A 20,870-nucleotide genomic window follows, 5' to 3' on the forward strand; every position below is an offset into this window, starting at 1 on the left:
AATGAGGTTCTTTTTTTTCTTGTTCTGCTTCTTCCTTTTGAAGCTGTAGCAGTGGCAGAGCCACAGCCAACGCTGCCAACGAAGGGTGGTCAGATGAACACCCTTCGTTGGAAATTTTTTTCGAATATATAGGTTAAATATAGATATTTATGGTTATATACATGTTGTTGCAAACCCTTGATAAGTTAGAGAAGCATAGTCCAGTGGTCAAGAGTATGCATTTCCACATCAATAATCCGGGTTCAAACCTTGGCAAGTGCAGCAGTGCTTTATTTTCTTTATTTTTTAAATAGTTTTTGCCCAAGGAAAAATATGAATACCCTTAACTAAAAGTCTATCTCTGCCACTGTTGTAGGTCTATATAATAGGATCAATATTTAGCATCATCGAAATGGTGTCTTTCAAGCTATTTTTAGAAAAAGTATAAGCATCTTCATCTTTATATATGAATTCTACTATTCTTGTAAGATTAATTATAGGCATGAGCAAAATCCTTGGTATAACACCAGTGAGTTTGAGATATTTTTTATTCAAATCCTTCCGATTATTCTCTATTATATTCCTTATTTTCATGTGGGCTTCTTCTTTTGTTACACTATATCCATTCATATAATATTCAACACCAGAAGCTACATCTCCTCTTTTTGTTCTTCCTGCATCCACAATATAAATAAACAACAAACAAAATAAAAGACAAAAAATTAATAGGTAGGCATTTGTTAACATTAGAGCGTCTAACTTGAGGCTAAAAAATAAAGTAAGAAACATATGGTAACATGTTAACATACTGGTGGTATAAAATAACTACTGGTGTAAATAATTAATTCAATAAATATATATATACTATATATACCCCGTGTGATAAAAGATCATTGAGTAATCTTCCAATGATACTGGAAGCAACAAGTATTGGAGGTTCAGTTGCTATCCAATCAAATGCATCTTTAGCTTCTATCTTTCCCATGCCTAACAAAGAAATAGTTGCTAGCACTAGGTAAGTGCTTGATGGAATTCCATTCTTGATAAATTGCTTCATTGTTGGTACTGTCTTCCCATGATACCATTATGCCTCTTGGAAGTAAGCCCTCAACAACTTTTTCATCTGGAACCAGAATATATCAAAATCTTTATAAGATTTGAGGAATAATTATCGTTGTTTTTGTTAATCAATTTAATTAATTGTTTGCTACTTTCTTTACAAGTACCTCTATTATGGAATAGTTGACTAGACATGACTTATTTTCATTTGCTAATTCTTTCTCAATTTCATCGTAAATATCCAGAAAGACATGGTATAGAATCTTCATATATGATGGTAACTGTTCTGAAGCATCAATATTCCTCCTACATACAGATATATATATATGACCACCATCAAATTCAATCAAATTACATTGGACTAGGTAAAAAAAACTATGATACTATCTTTCAGTTGCTCCTGTGAGGAGAGTAAGTTCATCTAGTGTCCCATAGATATCATATGTATCATCATAGAGGTGAAGTATGTAATTTTTGTTAATATTTTCCTTGCAATATTATACTGAGGCTCAAAGTAGACACCTAAACTCCAAAAGTATAGCTCAATGATATGTAGGTTCATCTTCTTGGTAACGTATATATATACTAATGTCTTCACCATTTTCAATTCTTTCCACCCCTACAACAAATTGTGAGTTTCTTTAGTAGCCGTCCTTAATTGAGCAATATATTTCGTTTGAATTGATATATTAAAGAAAGAATACTTAAATTTGAAGTTGGAACATTATGTACTTTTGGGAGCAAATGTTGTGCTTGATCAAACTAAATTTTACCTGAAAACTCTTCAAGTAACTTTTTTAACATTTCATCAAAGATTAAGGTGTATAGGTTGTTGGAAAAATTACTACAATATTGATATTGAAACCGAATTAGTAATAGTAAGAGAGTTGTCACAAACATTGTGTCGTGGCAAGCTACTGTCTTGAAAGCGATTTCGGCCCGACTCCGGTGCAAATCCTTCTAGTCGGTCGCTCCCCAAGGTTCCACAGCTACTTCCAAACACGTGCACTCGTGGCTGAAAATTTGGAGGTTACCTAAACCAATTACCCAAACTAAGGAACTTAGGAAGAGGAAAGGAGGAAAATGTTTTTTCTTTCTTCTAGTTGTATATTTTGTTCTCCAAAGATATGTGTTTATATAGGATGCCAAAAAACTGTTTGCACGAAGAGAATTAATGGCATTAAATTATCATTAAACTAAAGTACAATTAAATCAAGTTTATTACAAACTTTTATTTTTTTCATTTGGAACAGATATGTAGGTTCATCTTCTTGGTAACGTATATTTTTTTTTCCTTCATTCTTTGCATTACAAAATGCTTTATGAAGCATTAACTCCACAATCCCCCACTAATGCAAAGATAAATAATATGAATAAATTTTGAGCAAAAGGAAGGAACGTGTACTTAAGTGTCAATATCTTTCGATTTAAATTGACACGTAGTGATATAGGACAACAACAAATATCCAAAAAGTGAAGTACTCTTGAATTAGACGGACATAAGTTGAGACCCCCACAACACATACCATATCCTTTATTTTAAGCAACCTCCGTGATACTACAAAGTTCTTTTTATGGTCATGCACACAAACCTTGGGTCTCATAAGTGCTCTAGAAAGATAACCCAAGTCTTTCATAAAAAGGTGATCAACCTTTTACACTCACATAGGTGATCCATCAAGTCTATTTCATAGACCACCTTAAGGCTACGGATCATTAAGAGCAAAAGTAAGCTCAACCTTATAAGACACTATCTCACGCTATAGGGATAGGATATATAGTATTTATTGAAGGCCTATATGGCTTCGTTTGACTACAAATTGGTATCCACCATATTACTTCAATCTATGGGTTTTAGCCCTATCCCGCTCGACGATTCAAGGATCATTTTCCTTGTCAAACCCTTAGTCATAGGATCCGTGAAATTTCTTTCGGATCTTACATATTCCAAGTAAATAACACCCTGTTTCAACAATTGTTTAACTGCACCATGTTTGATGCGAATATGTCTCTTTTTATCATTGTATACATTATTTTTAGCAATCTCAATTGTTGTCTGTGAGTCACAAAGTAAGGAGACTGGTGACACTTATCTTCCCCATAAAGGCACATATGCCAAAAGTTTCTCAGCCACTCAACTTCTTGGCCTGCCAACTCGAGAGCAATGAATTCAGATTCTCTAGTAGAATGTGCTATACAAGTCTGCTTAGAAAACTTTCACAAAATAGCACCTGGACCCAAAGTAAACACATAGCCACTGGTCAAGCTAACTTCATCATTGTCAGTAACCCAGTTTGCATCACAAAAACCTTCTAAAATAGCAGAAAATTTATTAAAATGCAAACACCAATCCATAGTATCTCTCAAGTACTTTAACAAGCGATGAAAAGCATACTAATGTTCACTACTGGAATTATGAGTATATCTACACAATCTACTAACAACATAGGCTATATCAGGCCGAGTATAGTTCATGAGAAATATTACACTCCCAATTATTTTAGCATATTCAGTTTGAGAAATACTGAAATCTTTATTCTTTTTCAAATGTATGCTAGGATCATAAGGAGTTCTCACTGAAACTACATCAAAACAATCAAACTTTTTAAATATTTTTTTAATATAATGAGACTGACATAAAGAGAAACCATTAATAGTTCTTTTGATTTTTATTCCTAAAATCACATCAGCTTCTCCAAGGTTTTTCATTTCAAATTTAGAAAATAAAAATTTCTCAGTTTCATTTACAAACTTCACACTAGGGCCAAAGATTAACATGTCATCCACATATAACCATATAATCACAGAATCTGATCCTATTATTTTAGAATAAACACAAGTATCAGATGAATTAATAATAAAGCCATTATCCAATAATCTGAAATTAATTTTTTCATACCACTGCTTAGGTGCCTGCTTAAGTCCATATAAGAACTTTGTCAATTTGCATACTTTATCCTCTTGTCCTGGGACCACAAAAACCTCAGGTTGAGTCATATAGATCTTTTTATCTAAATCACCATTTAAAAATGTAATTTTGACATTCATTTAGTGTACCACTAAACTATGAATAGCGGCTAGAGCAATAAGAGTTCTAATGGTTGCTATTTTAGTCACAGGAGAATAAGTATCAAAATAATCACCTTTCTTTAGGGTTTTATTATAAGTCTAGCCTTATATTTATCAATTGTACCATCAGGCCTCAATTTCTTCTTAAATATTCACTTCCCATTTATGGGTTTATAACCTTTAGACAAATCATACAAATCTCATGTATGTTTTAAGACTATAGAGTCTAATTCACTTTTAATAGCCTCTTTTCAAAATATCGCATCTATTAAACTCATTGTTTCATCATATGTCTTAGGGTCTTCTACTATTAAGTAAATAGACACTAATTCATCATTTAAAGTATCGATATCAAAATTCTCAGTTAAGAAGGTGATGATAAAAGCAGGACCAAATCTAGTCTTAGTTGTACGTCTTTTAATCTTTCTAAGTTTATTTTCATGCTCATTGGCATTAACATCAGAAGCAGGCATAACATTAGAGTTAACAGACACAGATATAGAAGTATTATTTTGAACATCACTAGGCACATCATTTTTCAAAGAAAAAATATGCTCAAAAAATTCTGTATCTCTAGATTCACAAATAGAATAATCATTTAATAACATAAATCTATATGCAACACTATTTTGAGCATAACCAACAAAGAAGGTATCAAAGGTCTTAGAACCTACACTTACTCGTTTAAAATCAGGTAGACCAACCTTACCCAAACACCCCCACACTTTTAAAATTTTTAAGTTAGGAGCAAATCCTTTCCACAATTCATATGAGGTCCTATCTAACTTTTTATGAGGGACTCTATTAAGAATATAACATACAGATAAGATATCTTTCCCCCACATATAGTCAGGTAGACCTGAGCTTAAAAGCATAGAATTCATCATTTCCTTAAGAGTTCTATTCTTTCGTTCAGCTACACTATTTTGTTGGGGAGTATAAGGAGCACTAAACTCATAGATAATACTATTCTTCTCAAAAAAGTCTTCTAGAGTTTTAGTACTATATTCACCACCTCTATCAGATCTAAATCTCTTGATTTTTCTGTCTAATTGATTTTCTACTTCTGCTTTGAATTTTAAAAACATAGTTTCAGCCTCATCTTTAGATTTAAGTAGGTATACCTTAGTTTATCTAGAAAAGTCATCAACAAAAGTAATGTAATACTTCATTCTACCTTTGCTAATAGTGTTCTTGAAATCTGCTAAGTCTGATGTACTAGTTCAAGTAATTCGGTCTTTCTGCTAGTAATATATTTAAAAGGTTTCTTAGCATGCTTTGCTTCTACACACATAGGACACTTAAAAATATCATCAATATTTACTGTAGGAATTAATCTCATTTTTCTAAGTCTTTTAATAGAAGCAATAGTAACATGACCTAGTCTACTATGCCATTAATTAATAGACTCAGCAATATAAGCAGAATTAGAAATATTTGCATTGATAATCTCTTGATCAATGTTCAGTACAAATAAGCCCCCACTAAGGTATCCCTTCCCAACAAAGTCTCCTCCACGAGAGATAATTATTTTATCAGCTTCAAAAATAAATTTAAAACCTATTTTGTTGAGAAGTGCTCCAGAAACTAAGTTTCTACAGAGCGAGGGAACATACAGAATATTGTCCAAGGATAATATTTTTTTAGAAGTTAATTTAAGTAAAAATTTTTCTTTATCGGAAACTCCAGGAATAGTGGAGTTACCCATGTAAACACACTCGCCATTGGTGAATTCCTCAAATTTATGAAATAATTCTTTGTTGGTGCAGAAATGCCATAAAGCCCCTGTGTCCAACACCCACTCAGTCTTGTTAGACACCAAGTTTGTCTCGATGACTACTGCTGCAATCACTTCATCACCCTCAGTAAGATGAATTTGGACATCATTTTGTCCTCCTTGTTTTGAGTTTTGCAAACTATCCCATATTTTTTTAGCAGATTTATAAGTAAAAAATAAATCAAATAAAGTATTAGTCATATCACTCAATAAATTCTCTCTAGCATTTATGTTATTCTTTTTAATCTTCTTTTTACCAAATTCATCAACAATCATAACAATATAAGAACCAGTAATGATGTTAGAACTATCATTAAACAAAACATAATCAACATCTAATTTTTCTAAGAAAATAAAAAAAATTTGTGACCAACGTTTAAAATTATTTTCATCCAATGGCTCATGTTTTGACAAATCAGGAAAGGTTCTGTTCAAAGAAATAGTCATTTATCAATATTGTATGTAAGTAAAATCACTTTCAAACTGTTGAAAAAATTAGTACAGTATTGATATTGAAACCGAATTAGTAATAGTAAGAGAATTGTCACAAACACTGTGTCGTGGCAAGCCACTGCCTTGAAAGCAATTTCAGTCCGACTTCGGTGCAAATCTTTCTAGCTGGTTGCTCCCCAAGGTTCCAAAGCTACTTCCAAACACGTGCACTCGTGACTGGAAGTTTGGAGGTTACCTAAACCAATTGCCCAAAATAAGGAACTTAGAAAGAGGAAAGGAGGAAAATATTTTTTCTTTCTTCTAGTTGTATATTTTGTTCTCCAAAGATACGTGTTTATACAGGATGCCAAAAAGATGTTTGCAAGAAGAGAACCAATGGAATTAAGTTATCATTAAACCAAAGTACAATTAAATCAAGCTTATCGCAGACTTTTATTTTTTTCATTTGGAACCGATATGTAGGTTCATCTTCTTGGTAACGTATATTTTTTTTTCCTTTATTCTTTGCATTACAAAATGTTTTATGAAGCATTAACTCCACATAGGTCAGTAACTAGCTCGCACGCGGCCAATTACCTTGTGATATCAGATAGCTCCCTTTTATGCGGTCTTTGCAAGATGTTGAAATCTAATTTGGCAAAGTTTAGTAACACTTGATTGCGTGGTTCATGATTTTCTTGGTAAAATGATTCTTCCTCCGTTTAAAAACGAATGACCCACTTTCTTTTTTAGTCCATTTAAAAAAGAATGACCTATTTCTTTTTTTGGCAATACTTTAATTTCAACTTTCCACCTGGCGTGTTTATGACCACAAGATTAAAGGACATTTTGATACATTTAACACTACTTTAATTTAAGGCCACAAGATTCAAAAGTTTCTTTATTTTCTTAAACTTTGTGCCAAGTCAAAGTAGATCATTCTTTTTTAAACGGAGGAAGTATGTATTTTCTTGTTTCTACCCTCACGACACCATCTTTTATTGGAAACTTCAGTGCATTACTGACTTGTTGTGCAAGCTGAGAGTTGCTCAATTTAGGCAAAATTAGTTTCAATTTAGTGATGGTGAAATTTAATGCTTCATCCAGAATTTCTTCGCCTTGTACTATGTATTGCACTGTCATATAATCTCAACATTCCATGCACGTCGTTAACCAATTCTTTCTTAAAATTTCCTTTGTCGTCGGTGAACTTCCTAAAAGCATCTGCTTCAAATTTTGTGTGAATTAGACAGATCATATTTTTATGAACTAATTTTGTCATTGTTTAAATTGAATGATACTTACCACATGATGGATAATAACCTTGTTGCCTAAGTAATAGAAAGCATAGAGCAATAGCATGAAGGTCACTGCCATCAAATTCACCAATCCATTCTTCATAATGAGTGTGCATATAACTCAGTGATTCCTTAATCTCACATTCGAAATGATAAGCTACACCAAGACATTGGATTGTGTTGATGAGATCAAACTTTTGCAAAGATTTTGAAGGAGCCATCACTAGCATCTTTCTCACTTCGTGTTTTAGGTCTTCATGCTGCTCCTCTTCCCCCTCAGTGGCTCCCTATTTGGGAATATGTTACTCTATTGTATATGTAATTTGTTCTGTATATTGAAGATATAAAATATATTTATTTACCGAGAGATCAGTATACGCTAGAAAATAAAATGATCTCCCCAAGCAGTAGGATGATGACTGCCTGAGCGACCTATAATTATAACCTTATCAGGTGCAACGGTTTGTGTGCATAACTCCATATTACAAACACTGTTTGGTAAAGGAAATGGTCCAAAATTTGAACAAACATGAGGGTCAGCTAGTACTGAGCAACGTAGATCGAACTATGATCAGCTGAATATCCTTTATCGGAAGATTATACTTAAGTATAGGTCAGAGAGATGCTAAGGTGAAAGAATATACTTTAATAGTACTCCACTTATTAAGCTACTTTGCAAAATTAAGCTGTTATATGAATTGATCTCGATACAAAAATAAAGGAAAATAGGCATACCTAAAGTGATCTTGGCTCTACCAACAAGTTGCAAATTAAAGTTTCCTTTCAACGTACCAATACACTGAAGCATGATGGTACAATTCCTATTTATAATGCTTTAGAACCCGTCGAAATACTGATTTTTATATTGTTGGGATAGAAATAATGAGAATGTCATGTGAAAGTTAATAATTCTAAATTATGGCGACCAGAGATCGGACGACATAGAAAACTATAACAAAATAACAATATTTAACATAATTAAAAACTAACGTAAAATCTAAACTTTTGTATGAGAAATTTCCTCCTGAAACCTAAATTATTGAGAGAAGGTAAAATACATAGATAGATCCTTGAATTTTTTTATTTTTTCGTATTGACACCTCAATTAGATCATGTACCTATTGAACCCTTGAACGTTTCATTAAGTGTGTCTATTAAGCACCTTTTTTAAAATAAAAAAACTGAAGTATGAATTTCACATGTTAGTAGCCTGGAAAATGCACCAATAGGAGAAACACAACTCATTTTGCTCTCAAATAATCCAATCAAAAAGTAAAAAACTTTGCCAAAATATTTTTTTTTAAGAAAAAAAAAAACATGGCCTTCTTTTTCTCCAAAAAAAGAAACCTCCATTTTCTTAAGAAAAAAATATCCATTGTCTCCATCATATCTTCTTCCACTTTAAATTCTATTGTTATATTCATTGAATTTGACCCAATTCTTTGTTGATTTTGGGCATTCAAAATCATAACTTAAATTCTAGTCATTTATCTGTTTTCACCATTAAAGATCACCTTCATTCCTCCATTTTTCTACCAAAACAACACCCAATAACCATTAGAGGAAGAAAAAGAGTAACAATACAATGTAACACACACTGATATATAACAACAAACAACAATAATAAAGAAAAGACCTATGCGATTCTGATTTTTTTGGTGAAAATTTCACCGGAAAACGCCATCCCAACACAATCAACCACCCTCCAACACCACTAAACCACCACCAAAACACCTGCAACAGACTCCACCTCATTTTTCGGGGAGATGCCGATGAAACTCATCCCACTGACCAACTTCGAACCACCGTTCACATCGCTGGAAAACAATTATTTTTCTCTATTTTCACACACCTCGTCATCAATTTTCACTGATCAGCATCAATTTTGATGTTGAATTTTTGCACAAAAACTCATCATTTGATGTTGAATTTGATGTTTGGGAAAATTTACCTTCAACTGATAAAGAGGAAAAAAAAAAGAAATAAGAGTAAATTATGGCTTCTTTCTCTCCTCGTGGAGAAAGTATTGCACATGTCATGTTATGTCTGCAATTGTATTTAGAGGTTCAACAGGTACATGGCCTAATTGAGATGTCAATATGAAAAAACTTAAAAAGTTCAGGAGTTTGTCTATATATTTTGCCTTGAGAGAAACAAGACTCTTTAAACGACTACACTTTCGATAATATATACTTTTGTGGGAAGGTCGGATCTTGATGTCCAAAACTTTCCTCCAATGAATAGCCAAATATAGAACAGATTTAAATTTTCGTTTCAGAGAAAAGTAAAAACAATTATAGTATTACTTTGACATTCCTTCTAGAGAAAAGTAAAATTTAAATATGCTAAAAAAGATAATGGTAAAAATCCTAACAGATTTAATAGCTTGTTTGTCAAATTTTTAAAATCAATTTATTTTGAAAAGTACTTTTTAGAAAAGTATTTTTCAAATTCTTTTTTTGAAGGAATTTATGTTTGAACAATAAATTTAAAATACATTTTTAAAAAGAAATTAATATTTGACAAATCTTTTTTAAAGTACTTCTAAGTATATTTTTCTGAAAAGACGTGTTTTAAGAAAAAACCTATTTTTTAACTTTTTGAAAAACAATTTCTTTTACTATCCAGAAAACTCATTTTCTTCCAAAAATTTAGTCAAACACCTTTCCTTTTTAAAATAATAAGCACTTTTGATTTGCTAAAAATACGATCCACAGGTTATAAGATTTTGTAAAGTGTCCAGATAGCATTATAAATTGACAATATTGAGGGGTCTATTCACATGCTAGATGTCGAGGGGGCCGTGTTAGCATAAGATCAATATATGTTATTTTTTTGTCTCAATTTATGTGACACAAATATAATTTAGATAATTAATCATATTTTTAATATATTTTTAGATATTTTAAGTTGTTAACTGTTATAATTTATAATATTTTTATGTTGTTTTCAAATAATATACGTTATTCTTCATGTCCAAACTTTTGTGGAGTTGATAGTCAATTATATTTTTAAAATAATTTAAGTTTTTAATTATTGTGATTTATAATATTTTTCTTCTATTCCAATTTAAGTGGCACTAATATAATTTCGAGAGTTAACCAAATATTCTATATCTTTTAAACTTCTTAAATTGTTAATTATTGTGATATATAGTATTTTTTATATTTTTTTTAAAAAATATATAATATATTAATTTTTTGGATATTTTAAGTTGTTAATTATTGTAATTTATAATAGTTTTTCTTCAATTTCAATTTAAGTTACACAATGCTTAGATGATAATAATAAATAATTAGGGGTAATATAGTGAAATCACGATTGAAGCAGCGAAACGAACATGTCTTAAATGACTTACAACAATAAATTAGAAGTGATATAGCAAAATATAAAAAATACTTGTGAAAAAATATTTAAGTGGGCCTCATTCAAAACGTAAGTTAATTTAAAACATCAAGAATTAATTTATCATTTTATATCTATTTTTTATTAAATATTATTAATTTTTTAGTACTTAGATGACTTATAATAATTATTTAGGAGTCATATTTAGTAAAATTACGATAAAAGAAGTTGAAGCAGACATGTCATAAATATTTATTTTATTTTTTTATTAAATATTATTAATTTTTTTATACATAAATAATTTATAATAATTAATTACGAATAATATAGTAAATAACGATTGAAGCACTTGACGCAAGCATGTTGGAACCTTCTCCTTTATAATATAAAACTAGGTGGCAACGACCCATGGAGCACAGGCCCAACATTGAAAGATTTTGTGAGTTTGCATATACATATATAAGATAGTTATGGCTATTATATATATGGTTGGCAAGAGTCTATATCAATTGCATCTGCATTGTTTACATCAGATATTTACTATCATGTACTAAATATTTACTACTAAACATTTTGTGCTATTTACATGGTATTGTGCTTTGACTTCTTGTATTGTGAGTCAGCACTAACAAAAAGTACCTGTTGCAGATTGAAATTAAAATAAATTTTTAACTATAATTGCTCTTTAAGTTCATATAGAACGAAAAAACAAAGATAAGATTTCATAATTCAGTGGCAAATGAGACCAAGAGGTTGTCATCAAATCTCATAAAAGATTCAATTGATTTTCCACATGCTGCAAGATGCTCGCACAACCTTGGCTTCCAAAGTAACAACTGCATAATAATAAATGATAATCAATTATAGCAATGAGCATCCAATCGCTGAAACAAAAAGTATCCTAATATTTTCATTCTTTTTCCACGTGGTGTGCTATCTTACATGTTTTGCCTCTTTTTCTTTTGCACATCATGATGATGTCCAATATAATCCCGCAATGAGATCCGGGGAGGATAGAATATATGCAATGCTTACACTATCTTTGTAGGATAGAGGAGTGTAATCAAATAAAGATTTAAAGAATAATAACAACACCAAAATAGCAAGATAAACAAATTTTTCACCTGAGGCTTTCAGGAAAGATGCATCAAGCTATCCCTCAGTGATTGCCCATGGAACAATCGACTGGAATGACCATGTAAATTTCATTAAATTTACAACAACATATTTCGTGAAATCTCATAAGAACAACCATGTACAGGGTAAAATATCAGCTGATTACCATCATTCTGGCATAAGCCAATCCAATAGGACCAGCCCATATTACACCAACAGTTTGTCCTTTACGCAGGTTCTCCCCAAACCTGAAAGAGAATTCCAAGAAAATCAGGAAAGTTTAAGACCAAAAAAAATTTGATTATGGATCTGAGAAGACACAATAAATGGAATTAAACATTTTCATACAATTGTGGAAACCATCCTTTATATTTGTCAGCTCTTGTAAACTCATCTGCCTCAACAATTCTTGTTGCTGCTGCTAAGCTAACTCTGCTGTAGTCTCTGTCAGTGCTCCCTGACCATAAGAACATTGTCTGAGAAGAGAAAATGGACGATTCTATGCATATGCACATATCCAAATAACAAACAAGTTTTCTTGATAATTTACACATATCAATAGCCATTCACATCACATATAAGTTTTCTTGCAGCATTTATCATATTGATCAAGTCGATTTGATCCTATAAAATTACTCCGATGGCAAGGACTGATATTGTATTTTTAGGATTTATTACTTTCTTGTAAAGGGGTTTTCAGATACAAAATTATAACCTTTTCAAAAAAATAACCACAATGCATCATATACTTTATCATCACCATAGGAAGACAGTTGTGGCCAGCAGAAACTAATTTTGTGGTTGAATAATTAATTATGGGTGATATAGTAATATTGCGGTTGAAGCATGCATGTTAAAACATTCTCTTCTATAATATAGAAATATAAAGTTTTTAGATATAGCATTATAAATTAAAAACGGCAATAGATCAAATGTAACTCCAAACTTTTAGAAATGATATGTAAATGTCCTTCATTATATTTTTAGGTTGTCTATGACCTTACCATTATACTTTTAGGTCATATATACTCAGTGATGGACGCAGAATTTCCATTGATCGAGGGGGTTCGAGAGAAGATAAATATAGCAGTAGTGTTAGCAAATAAGCAAGTCAGATCAAATATGAGCAGGTTAGGCAAATTCAACTCTACCTCAGCTTGAACAATAAAATTGGAGAAGTTAAACAAATCATATTACAATTTTTATTTCTTAACCTTGTTGAAATATCACAAAAATTCAAATTTATGTATAAATATCTCTTGCAGTAGAACTTCCTTTGCAAATAATCTTCAGAAAGAAAAATAACGCGAATAAATATTTTATAAGCTGCTCAAATTCCTCAATAACCCTTTTTCAGTTTCAAGTCACTAATTAAAGAATAATTTCAACATCAATTACACATTTTATATTTGAAAGAAAATATATATGTTTGACTTTGTCAGCAAGTTCTAAGTTAAAATTTTAGATGGGAAATCAGCTGAGCTACTAAAATAGCCCAAGAGCATAAGAATAAGGAAATAAATGTATGTTTTTCTAAAATTATTTTTTGAATATAAAATTGGGGATTTAACCTGCCAAATTCTCAATCTTTAACGTTGTGATAGGGTTCAAATAATCAGGTGTCATGCGAAAGCTAGCAAAGAAAACCTCGGAAGACCATGAATAAGAAGAAAAGTGAGAAATATATCAAAAGAGATACATGAATTTAACACGGTTCGATCAATCGATATACATCCACAGAAGGAGATGAACAATCCACTAAATAAAAAAGAGTACAAACTGTCAAGAGAGACAACCTCATACAATTCAATCAGAATAATAAAAGGTTCACACGAGTGATGATACAAGCATAAAGAGCACAAGGATTACAAGTGATACCAGTGCAAAGAGGGTACAAGCACAAAAAGCCATACTCGAACCATATCCAATAAGAGGGAAGAGTGTGAAAGACTTTGTAAAAGAGTGGCAAACGGGTATCAAGAGCTCAAGACCATTCCCTAGGAGCAAAGCTCGGGAACTACAACATCTTCAAGGCACATTCATAAAGATGGATGTGTTTGAGCATGTCTTAAGTTCGTCCAAGGGAGTGTATGTATTAAAGTGTGAAGACATGCCTTGAGTGTCTTAAAAATACTACAAGGCAGCCCCATTTATACACTCCAAACCCACCCCCTTCATTAAGGGTAAAGGTGTCATTTCCCATCTCTTTTGTAATAGACTATAAGTAGGAACCCCTTAGTCTTATTTGCTTAGTTAGCTTATTTTGAAAATCAATATTGTAATATTGAAACACCATCCTCTCAAGAGAGAGTAGACCACTACTTTGACATCACAAGAATTGGTTTCTTCTTTTGTTGTGTGTATCGGCTAGAAACGTGAGTGCTTGAGTAAACCGAGTTCGTCTTGTGTTTATGTAAGAACTTGATGCTTGTTAACGTGTTTTGTAGAGATTTTAGAGTTTGATACACTGGTTAGTTACTACATTACAAGTTCTCTTTGTGTCAAGTTATCTATCTTCTTATCTTTTAAGTTTGTGTGTTTGTTGTTCTCGTTTGATGTCTTGTACGTGTGGACTATTTTTGTGAGTTTGTGGACTGTTTTGTGCTCTTGTAGATACTGCTTGGTATCAAGTGATACCACAATACTTGTGTCTCACAAAGTCTCTCCAAACAATACTCTCAAACCCCTAGGACTACATTGTGGATGCTACCAAACAAGAAGAAACGAGTCTCTATTTATAGAGTCTATAATCTTTTCCTACAAGAATAAGGATTCGCCAAATATGAAAAATATCTTTTCCTTTTCCTAAAAGGAAACTCAATTATGATACTTAAAGGAAAACTCAATTATATAGAGTCTATAATATTTTCCTACAAGAATAAGGATTCGCCAAATATGGAAAATATCTTTTCCTTTTCCTAAAAGGAAACCCAATTATGATACTTAAAGAAAAATTCAATTATGATAAGAAAGTCAGGACAAACACCAACAATACAAGATAGAATGGATCTTGGGCCTAACTCAACCTCAAAAGTTAGCTCATGAGGGGTGGATTGCTCAAATCTATATAAGCAAACCACCAGTTCATTCTCCAACCAATATGAGACTTTTACCAACTCTAACATCCCCCTCACGCCCATAGCCCAACTGGCTCTAGCACGTGGGCCGGGAGCCTAAACAGGAATGGACCTAGCTCTGATACTAGTTTTTTATAAAACGGACAGAAAAAAGCAATACCACAAAATGAAAGAAAACAAGAACACACACAGATTTATGTGAAAATTCTTGACGAAAAAAACCACGGGCAGAGGAGGACGAATTTCACTATAATGGAGAAGAATACAATGAGGATATGATAGTCTCAATAAAGTATATAAAAACGTCCAAAAATAATCCATTAAATACACTTATATAATACGTGCATACAAATAAATTCTAAGCCCAAAAACTGTTGGCCCGATCCCTCCACTACCAGCACAGACCCCACAAAAAAATTACAAATATGAATCACACCGAGAATTTTTCAGGATCGAATCAACAAAATTCGGGTCACAAACTCTAACACATTGCTTAGGGGAAAACGAGGGAGCTAGACAGTGGGAGAAAATAGAATGAGACATTGGTTTCAATTAATTTAAAGATCATGAGACTCTAAATGAGATATTTGTTTCATTTAACATAAAGATTGGGAAACTGTAATAATAAAAAGCTCCATCATAAAAAGAAAAGTAGTAGCTAAAAAGGTTCAAACCTGCAGCGGCAAGCTCAAACTCGAACACCCTTTCATCTAAGTTGAGTCTTTCACTTGTTATCAAGGGAGTTCATTTTTTGTATATATTCACGTAAAATGAAACATTGACCCTCCATATACAGTGTAATTTTTTAGCGAGAAGATTCGGGTGAACCTCCTAAACTCTATGTAGATCCGCCTCTGTGTATACCTCGAACTTTCAAAAATAGCGTGCAAATACTCTTCATTATACTTTTAGCTTGTTAAAGTCTTTACCGTCAGACTTTTAGGCCATATTAATATACCTGGAGAGACACTTAGCATTATCACAATGCATATATCTGATTTTCTTTTATTTTACCCAAAATTTAAAATCTCACTCATATCATATTATTTTACCAACATTAGACTTGGATAAAAGTTTAACCCACGATTCTTTCTATCAAAAGACCCTATTCTTTGATGAGGGTGAGTGAGATGAATAACGAAGGGTGCGGGTCTTTTGGTAGATAGAATCGTGAATCAAAATTTTTAGCGGGTCTAATGCGGGTAAAATAATATGATATGGGTGGGTTTTTATATTTTGGATAAGATAAAAAAAAATTGGGTATATGCAAAGTGATAATGCTACATATCTCTCCAGATAACTTAATATGACCCAAAAATATAATGATAAAGACATTGACAAGCTAAAAGTATAACGAAAGATATTTACATAACATTTTTGAAAGTTTAGGGGTATATATGACCCAAAAATATGACAGTAAGGGCACTGACAATCTAAAGGTATAACAAATATTAATTTTTATATCATTTTAAAAAGTTCGAAGGTATCTTTGACCTTTTATGAATTGACAATATTGTGGGGTCTATCCACATAAATAAGCTCAAGCCTATTTGTGAAATACCTGGTTGCGATGTATAACTTGTTTGATCAAACTTATTTATTGTCAAAGTATTTTTTCTTTTTATTTCAAAAGTGTATATTTTTAAAAAGTAAGTGCTTGATCAAGTCTTTAAGGGAAAGTAAGTGTTACATATAAATTATTTTCAGAAATTATAAAATAAATGATATTTCTCCGGAAGCACTTTTCCTAAAGTCAATTCTCAAAATAAATTAATTTAAAAAATTTGGCCAAACAATATTCTTGCAGAGCAGAAATTTATTTGTGTGGAGGAGAAGTCGAAGGTCAAACTTTTACTACGTACTAATTTTTGGTTCACTTTTATTTGTTATGGTTTAATTTTGCACGCCTCTTAACAAAAAATATTGAAATGAATATTTTACATAATACTCATATTAATTGATATTTAGTTTTAAATCTTGAAAAATAATTTAAAAATAAATAATTAGTGTTAGAAGTAAAACAATATTATTTTTTTCTCTATGATAAAAGTCGCTCTACTAAAAGAATGTCCAACCAACGAACTCTGATGGAGCTTAAGAAAATTGATGGACGTTCATCGGTAATTTTTCGTGAAATCTTGTACGAAAATTATAAAAAAGAGATCTTTTAATTTTAAAATTAGGGTAAAAAATATCTCTCTACTTTCATTAATTGATTAAATTTGTCTTTAGTTAAACTTTGAGGTCATATATGTCCTTGCCATTATATTATAGGGCTAAATATGCCCTTGTCATTACCAAACTTCATATATTTATCCCTCAATTGGATTGAATCCTCAAATTAAATAGAAAAGCTCAATTTCACTAAAAACTACCTAATTATTTCTTTGAACCCGACCCGTCCACCTAATTCCACAACTCTTTTGTACGCACAAGAATAACCAGAAGTTTCTTACTAGCCACAAGCTATCTTAACCTTCATGACCAAATGAAGGAATGAATTTCTCTCTTTCTTTGATCCCACTATTAGAAACTTAAACGACATATGATGGAATGATGAAATGGAAGGATTAACCACCACAAAGGGTCCACGTCCATGAAAGATAATATATGACAATAGATAGCAACACAGAAGAAAAATTGTAAATAAAGATTACAATTACTTTTTACGTGAAAACCTCCTTGCTCAAGGGTGAAAAAGCATGACATGTACTCACAGGCACTCAAACTCCCAAAATGAATCATGATTATGGACTCCATTTAAACTTAGATCTAAGTTTCACTAGATTCCAATAACTCTACCACAATCTCCTCTTGACAACTCTGTCAAAACCTCCCTCAAAACTGACTAACTCTAGGCAGCACAACCTTAGGTAACTCTACCTAAGAAACGTGAAATCAAAATGGAAAATTTACTCTCAATCTTTAGAATAAATCAGTCACAAGATTTGACTCAAGAATACCAACATTATGAGCAACATGAAATATGTAATCCTGAGCTATGACAATTTTTCCCACCATGCTGAAAGACTTGGATTTGCAAAAGTATTGAGCCACAATCATCTCTTTCCATTTATAGGAAAGTAGAACCTTAAAATTGAAATTTAATCGGACCAAGTATCCATTCTGATACGCTGTGCACTTGCACAGTTATTGCGCTAAAGATAAAACTATGAAAAATATGATAGCTGTACATTGACAAGACAGGCAACGAACCTGGTCCCTAAGTATCATGTAGTCATCATCAAAACATAGAACATCAATTTTCCTTTTTTGATGATGACAACCCATGTTCATAGGACATACAAATTTCAATCAATTTGGAGCATCTACTCAAGCATTTTCCTTATCAGCATCAGCATCTCGTTCCTTATCAATAGTAGCATCTCATAACTTACCCTCACACATACAAACTCAGACTCTTCAGAATCTTACACATACAATGTTCCCCCGTCGATGTGTTCCCTCTATCATCAGCACTCATTGGTACCCGATACCTGCCTATGGTGAATCACATTCCCCTTTTTGGCATCATAAAAAAGTAAGAACAGTAACCTAAGATGACAATAAGAACATTTATTGTAACTTATGGCCACTGGACAACACTAACATAAATGAACAACTTATAGAAAAGAGAGAAAGTTGATAGACAAAAAATATGATTCAATCATAAAAGCAGGGCAAGTACCATATAGTGCACAATAAAACAACATAAAATTTTAAACTTAAAAATCCACTAGAGACAAAAAAAGAACTGACACAAGGGATAATTTGGAACCGTGGGGCTTGGGTGAATGAAGGTTTGTGAGAGAGGGACTTAAGCAGCATTTTCATCCTTGCACTCTCTGAAGCATGACAGTTCAACAGCTTACTGGTGAGGTCTTTTACTTCTGCATTCAATCCTTGAACCTCTTCTGTAAGTACAGTGATCTTGGTCTTAAATTCTGCATTTTCTATTCTCAGTGCTTCTGCAGCAACTGGTCCTTCAGTAGAAATTTGTTAATTTCTCATCTTCAACTGTAGAATCTCAACATCTTTGTTAGCGAAGTTAATCGTTATATCCTTCACCTATTTTCTTAACTTTTCCTGGATAGCTATTAATTATGACACTGGGACATGGTCCTCACCTTTGCTTTTAAACACTCAATTTCAATCAAGGTTGTCACAGTAAACATCTATTTTGCAACTTCAGTAGTTTCCTTCTTATCAACAACTCCAAAATGATCAAATACCTTATTAAGAAAATATTCATAAGGCATATCATATTTTCCTTCCTTGACATGAACGACCTTGTACATATGCTCTATCATCAATGCAGGCAGACTAATAAGTTCGAACTTACTAAAAAATTCAAGCACAAATAAATTGACAATTGAGTCTATTATTCTTTTCTCAGACCTGGGCAAGACCACCTTGTTTACAAACTCAAAAACCAACTGGAATTTGATAAATTTCTTTATCACACCAGCAACAGATGTTCCAACTACTTTTAAGTCATCTACCATAAATTTTACTGTGGGATGTTGTTTCATAACAAACCTCACTCCAGCTTTTGGAACATCTAAAATTTTCCCTAAAACCTCTTCATCAAATTTCAATTTCTTTCCTTGAACCAAAGTAGATAGACTTAGCTCATCACTAGAAAACTTCATTATGTAGTAGAAATGTATCACTTTATTCTCAAAAATAGAGGGAACTGGTTACTCCAGAAGGTGCAAGCAACCCTGGTTCCTTACATATTCCACTAACTCTATCATTTCAAAATTTTCAAAAATCCTAGAATCAAGTACTCTTTCTGTCAAAACTTTCTGAGTTCTCATAATCTCATTCCTCTATTCTCCAATTAGAGTTTTCCCTTCATCTTCCACTTTTCTTCTTTTAGAGCCACTTTCAGGCTCTTTTTTAAGAACTTTTCTATTTTTAGGACTGGGCCCCTTAGTCACCTTCTTCTTCACAGCAATGTGTTTCTTAGGAGTTGGACGCCTTGATTTTGGTTGAGAGGACTTGGTCCTCCTTCTGTCTTGAGCCTTTTTTCTTTTGTTTTTTTTGCAGCAGCAATATCTGTATCAATCTCTTCATCACCTTCTCCAATCTCAACCACGTTTATATTCTCTTGATCTATTACTGCCTACTTTTTGACTTTCTTCTTTTAGTAGTTGCAGACTTACTTGACTTCATGGTATCTCCTATGAGTTTTCTCTCTACATTCCTTCTTGTGTAGATCTTGGTCACCTTTTAGTCTGATCTACCTTCTCATTTCCTTTAATTTGCTACCTCTTTATCTTTGCATGGATTACCTTAAGGGTAAGTTATCTTCATCAACCTCCTAATCTTCTATGGGGGTTGCACAAAGAAGTACTTTTTTATAGATTCAGGAGTTTTATTTGATGAGAGAAGAGAGGGGCCATCACCTATAGTTTCATCCATCTCAACAAAATTTTCTCTAGGGTTATTAGCTAACAATACTAGATTTTCAGCCACCTAGTCTTCCCTTGCTAATTCATTACTTGTAGGATTCATTTTTTCATAGGGAATATCTTCTTCAAAGAGATGAGCAAAGATAGGTTTCAAATCTGAGGGGGTAGGAGAACTTGGTTCTTGATGATTTTCAGAAAAAGCATTCACGATAGTATTTTCTGATGGAGTGGAGGTTTGAGGAAACTCAACCTCTATTGGTGACCCAAATGCTTCACTATAGTTAATGATTATAGTAGTTTC

At 32.3% G+C, this 20,870-nt stretch overlaps 1 protein-coding gene and 1 pseudogene across 1 annotated transcript; both read right to left on the minus strand.

The window, feature by feature from the left end:
• Positions 1-357: 357 nt before the first annotated feature.
• Positions 358-8,095, minus strand: LOC107841907 (annotated as a pseudogene).
• Positions 8,096-11,681: 3,586 nt separating this feature from the next.
• On the minus strand, positions 11,682-19,804 carry LOC124887171. Its single transcript, XM_047396356.1, has 5 exons — positions 19,618-19,804; positions 19,025-19,135; positions 12,424-12,532; positions 12,242-12,323; positions 11,682-11,795 (listed from the first exon to the last, which is right to left on the minus strand). Exons 1-5 carry the CDS (start codon positions 19,802-19,804, stop codon positions 11,682-11,684), a joined length of 603 nt encoding a protein of 200 aa, XP_047252312.1.
• Between the last annotated feature and the right edge of the window lie 1,066 nt (positions 19,805-20,870).

Source organism: Capsicum annuum, chromosome 9 (assembly GCF_002878395.1).
Source record: "Capsicum annuum cultivar UCD-10X-F1 chromosome 9, UCD10Xv1.1, whole genome shotgun sequence".
Classification (NCBI taxonomy): domain Eukaryota; kingdom Viridiplantae; phylum Streptophyta; class Magnoliopsida; order Solanales; family Solanaceae; genus Capsicum; species Capsicum annuum.

Coding starts and splice junctions, on each gene's coding strand:
- LOC124887171 (XM_047396356.1), bottom strand. CDS start 19,804: ATGAAGTTTTCTAGTGATGAGCTAAGTCTATCTACTTTGGTTCAAGGA. Junction 12,533..19,024: donor AGAAGTAAAAGACCTCACCA/GTAAGCTGTTGA, acceptor TCTTATGGTCAG/GGAGCACTGACAGAGACTAC. Junction 11,796..12,241: donor TGGCTTATGCCAGAATGATG/GTAATCAGCTGA, acceptor ATTATTATGCAG/TTGTTACTTTGGAAGCCAAG.